At 33.1% G+C, this 5,207-nt stretch overlaps 1 protein-coding gene across 4 annotated transcripts in view; it reads left to right on the forward strand.

The window, feature by feature from the left end:
- Positions 1–2,963: 2,963 nt before the first annotated feature.
- The window catches only part of LOC102674304 (glutaminase kidney isoform, mitochondrial), an 11,181-nt gene continuing 8,937 nt past the window's right edge, over positions 2,964–5,207 (forward strand). For 3 of the 4 annotated variants that reach the window (XM_031511470.1, XM_006617786.2, XM_006617787.2), the window contains exon 1: positions 2,964–3,306. In XM_031511470.1, coding sequence (XP_031367330.1) covers positions 3,214–3,306 — 93 coding nt within the window. In that variant the 5' untranslated portion in view covers positions 2,964–3,213. The remainder of the gene's footprint in view (positions 3,307–5,207) is intronic. The other variant, XM_031511473.1, reaches the window with a different exon arrangement.

Consider the following 5,207-nt stretch of genomic DNA (forward strand, 5'->3'; position numbering starts at 1 on the left):
ATTCGTAAATGTTGTTTAAACGCTCTGAGCATGACAAGTGCAATAAGAGATATTTTTTCACGTGGAAAATCAAAATGTACTGCGTCGATGATAATGGGACGTGTGAAATGGAAACCAAAGTATTAAACATCGATGTGTAAGTTAATGTAATACTCGTAATAACTTTTTTTTTTTTTTTTTTTGTAATGAGTGTTGTAAAACTGCCTCAACTCTTTTCGCCGACTGTCGTACAATCTAGGTTTAATTGATTGATTAATTAATTAATTAATTAGGGCGATCGACTTACTGATCTTTCTTTAAGTACTTAATACTTTATTATTCGAGAATCTCGAAATATCGGTTCATCGATCACACACGTAGTCTCTTAAGGTTATTTAAGGTTATTACAACTATTATGTAAGGTTTATTCAAACGAATAAGTTCGATGAACAGGGTATTTTGATTATATATATATATATTTTTTTTTTCTTCTAGAAAATTTTAAGGTTAGGTTTGTCCAAGCAGTTCTGTTATTATACGATTCGATTTTATTATATTCGTCTCTTGATTCGAATTAATTTTTAACGATCGAGACGATGTTATATTTCAGATATAACGAATATTTTTGTAGAATTTTACACGAATCTCTAGATCTATATAATCGCGATACCGTGCAATGGAAAATATAAAATGAGCAAGAATTGTTATCGTGTTGAAATCATTGTGTTTTATCTTTTTAAAAAGATCAAGATTAATTTTCGTCTACATTTAATTAAGTCTAATTAAGTTTATACGATTTTTCTATTTCGAAGTTAAAATTTTCTTCTTCCTTTGCACAGTATTATTACAATTGTATAATTGTATACTCTGTTTATTAAGCGAAATGTATATCGTATAAGTATATCGTTATTTAAAGGCAGCTAGCAGTTCAATTAATTACGAAGACACCGGTAAGACTCAATACCACCACCAGCTTGTACTTATATTGTTTTTGATTATTCACGCTCAGGATTATACACGATTTATCATCGTTTATAATGTTTTACTACTTTGCGACCATTTGTACAATTGTAAACACGAAGCAATAATTGCAAGACAATAAACGAAAAATAATTCAGATTCAACGGTTCAGAAATTTTATTTTCTTTGATATTCGCCAATGGTTGATTTGTGTTATCTTCATCAAAACTATTTTTCAGAAGAGGATAAGTGGAGGAATGATAGAATAAAGGCTCTGGAAAGCTTTCGAGTTTTATCTAGATTAAACAAGGAACAGTTGCCAGTAATGAAAAAAGATACATTTTTATGCGTATTAAAATAGATATTGATTTCAATTAAAGTGATAAAGAACGTTATCAAGCGAAAAATAAAGAAGAAAATTTAAATCTCTAATCGCTTTTTCTAATACAAATGCTGATTTATTCTTAGTTTCATTAGAATCTACGATTAAACTCGAACGATTCTTTCAAATTCTTTTTATTTTAGCATATTTTCTCTTAATCACGAATAACAAATTGTTTTAATTAATTTTCTTGATTAAAAATTCTAAATAATATTTTACATCGAATTCTGAATCACAAATGAATCGGTATTTATCAAAGATTTTCACAAAAATTAATTTTGCAAAGAGCCCATCCTTCGACTCTCTTACAAGATCTCTTACAAGAACTTACGAAAAATATTCTAAATGTCTACGACTTCGAATCATAAATGAAGTGATTAAAGATTTTCAAAACAATGAAAATTTCCATGTAAAAAGTTCGAATTACAATGCACCAGTGATTATCAAAGATTTTAAAAAAAAATAGAAACTCTTCACAAACGAAGGATCTATCCCTCGATTTTCCTGTAAAATCCATAAACCGAACCAATAAAGAAAATAAAACAAATTTTAAATGACATCTCCCAACATCGAATCAACAAATTAACCAGGAAAAATGGAAACCTCTTTAAAATCAGTTTTCATATTATTATTACAGAATTTATGCTTCTATAAAACTTATGAAACCTGAAGCCACAAAATTTTAAATGCTATTTCGAATTATAAATGAACGAGAAAGAATGGAAACCTTTTCACAAAAATCAACTTCCATACAAAAAATTTATCCTTTTTCCTATAAAACTCACGAAATCAGAAAATTTGAAATGCAACTTCGAATCAAAAATGGAAATCTCTTCACAAAAATCAGCTTTTATTCTAGAATCTATTCTATAAAACTCATGAAAAAAAATTTCAAATGCAACTTCGAATCACAATTGAATGAGAAAAAATGAAATATCTTCACAAAAATGAAGCCATAAAATTTTAAAAGCAACTTCGAATCACAAATGAACGAGGAAAAAATGGAAATCTCTTCACAAAAATCAGCTTTCATTCAAGAATCCTATAAAACTCATGAAACACAAAAATGAAACCACAAAATTTCAAACGCAACTTCGATTATATTCTATAAAACTCATGAAAAAAAACTTCAAATGCAACTTCGAATCACAAATGAACGAGGAAAAAATGGAAATCTCTTCACAAAAATGAAACCATAAAATTTCAAACGCATCTTCGAATCACAAATGAACGAGAAATAATAGAAAAAAACTTCTTTACAAAAATCAGCTTCTACACAAAGAATCTATTCTTTGTTCTATAAAACCCACGAAACCATAAAATTTCAAACGCAACTTCGAATCACAAATAAACGAGAAAAAAATGGAAAAACCTCTTCGCAAAAATCAGCTTCCACGCAAAGAATCCTTTATCTTATAAATTGAACAACACAATTGAACAAATGGAAAAAAATGTCTTCGCAAAAATCAACTTTTACGCAAAAGATCCGTCGACTCTTTAAAAAAAAAAAAAAATCTATAAACTCGATGCAACAACAGTTCCTCCAGAGGCAAGTGGTTCGCCGTCTGGTGAATTTCAATGCCGGCTCGAAGTCGCGCATGTGCCCTATTCGCCGGCTTCTTTCCCTGCCGCCGGACGAACCGACCCTTTCTCGTCTCAGTACCTCGTTAGTTATTGCCGGGACGTCGAGGGTCTCTCGCGTCGCCGCTACTCGTCGCTTGTGCCTGTGCGCCGAAATAACAAGTGAACAATTCTCCTTCGCTCCCCCCTCGCGCCACTCGAGTCTATCCACTCGCTCGTCTATCCTTCGCTCACTTTCCTAATCCTTAATTCGATCGAATCGAATTCAAGGCAAGATCTCGGGGTCGAAACAGATCCCGTCTCAAAACCGAATGAATCGCGAGGCGATCGTCAGGGGTATAAGGATGCTGAAGATCGTCAAGGCTGGCTCGAACGGATTAAGAAAACTGCACACGAGCAATAAGGTGCGTGGAACAGAGCGATCTCTCCACGCTGTCTCTCTATCTCTCTCTCTCTCTCTCTCTCTCTCTCTCTCTCTCTCTCTTTCGTCGCGGATCTTTCGTCGACGTTATAGTTCTTTCCGACTTTATCGATTGGACAGACTCGGTTTAGAGGATTGGACACTTCCAAGTGATTTTGAGATAGAATTTTCGAACAATTTCGTCGTTCTTTTCGTTTCCTTGTTGTTGGATATTTGTACAGAAGTGGAAGGGGAATTTTTTTTTTTTGAAATTTTCGAGAATTTCAAGTTTCTTTCTAGAAGAAGGATTCGTAACCTCGTTAGATTTGGGATTTCAAAGTAAAAGAAATACGTTGCGGCAGAGTCTTCGGGGGTCAGAGGATTTGTTGATTAGACGTTGGATTCTCTTTGGCGTTTCTTCTCTCGAAGGAGGAAGAATCGTGGCTGATTGATCAATCGAGAGGCAGAGATGACGTTTAAATGAAAGAGTGGAAATAAGAATTTTTCTATAAATTTTTCTTTCTTCCAAATTATGAAAGAAATATATGAGTGTTGAATAAATCGAAACACCTTTGAACGTAATTGTGTAATATCATATTTTCTTGAGATATCGAATTTTTGATGAAACGAAAAGGAAAAAGAAGAAAATGTTATTCTCATGCACATGAATATTAAAGGCAGTTCAAGGAAAAGGTATCGATCACGTTAAGAGTGGACGCGTTAACTCAATGTCCACGTGGGTAGCGACAATGGCCCATTTTAGCGACAAAAATATTTGGACGTGCTATTTGTGTCGACGAATCGAACGATTTATTAGTGTTCCACATAAATTACGGATTTCAACGTTCAATAATGAATTTATTCCGATATTATTTATTCGTATAATAATCGACGCAATTGTATTTACCTTTCGAAGTTGAAGATCGTCACGTTAAGAAAACAGAAACAGATTTACAGATTAATCGAACGAGAAAAATTGGTGAGAAAATTTTACTATAATTTTTCATTCAAAATTCTGTCATCTCGCGTGATCAGTGATAAAAATATTCGAATTCTAACCTATTAAAGCGCAACATTGCGTTACGCGTTGAACGAAGGAGAAATCGGATGAGAATATTTCGTTATGAGAGAGATATAATATAATCAAATCTCTTTAGCGATTCAACTAACTCGTTCGCATTCTTCTCGTTCCGATTCGTTAAGATTTTGATCCGTTTGAGACGTTTCGACGACACGTGGTGGGTTTCGGCTTAGAGTAGTTGATTCATCAAAGGATCAATACGGAATTGCCTGGCAACCGGCGTTTTCTCACCCCTCGCCACGTTTTTACCGACCCGAAATTCGTTCATCGATCGTTGGACCGGTTTATTAGAAAGCGGAACTATATTCCTCTTTGTCTCTTTATCTCGACCCCCTTTTTACGAGGTTTGGAGGGAGGAGGATAGATTCAGATAGATTCCAAATCTTCCCTTCGATCTTTGAGGGCGAGGAAAGAAATTCATCAGGAAGCTCTGAAAACTTAAATTTGAAAAGGAAAAGGAAACTATATTATTTCGTATTCCTTTCTTTCTTTCTTTCTTCCTTCCTTTCTTTCTTTTTTTCTTTCTTTCTTTTTTTATTTCTTTCTTTCTTTCTTTCTTTCTTTTTTTCTTTCTTTCTTTCTTTCTTTCTTTCTTTTTTTCTTTCTTTCTTTCTTTCTTTCTTTCTTTTTTCTTTCTTTTTTCCTTTCTTTTTTCCTTTCTTTCTTTTTTCCTTTTTTCCTTTCTTTCTTTCTTTTTTCCTTCCTTGCTTTCTTTCTTTCTTCCTTCCTTGCTTTCCTTCTTTTCTTTCTTTCTTTCTTTCTTTCTTTCTTTCTTTCTTTCTTCCTTCCTTTCTTTCTTTCTTTCTTTCTTTCTTTCTTTCTTT

The sequence above is a fragment of the Apis dorsata genome, unplaced genomic scaffold, assembly GCF_000469605.1.
Source record: "Apis dorsata unplaced genomic scaffold, Apis dorsata 1.3 scaffold_326, whole genome shotgun sequence".
NCBI classification, from domain to species: domain Eukaryota; kingdom Metazoa; phylum Arthropoda; class Insecta; order Hymenoptera; family Apidae; genus Apis; species Apis dorsata.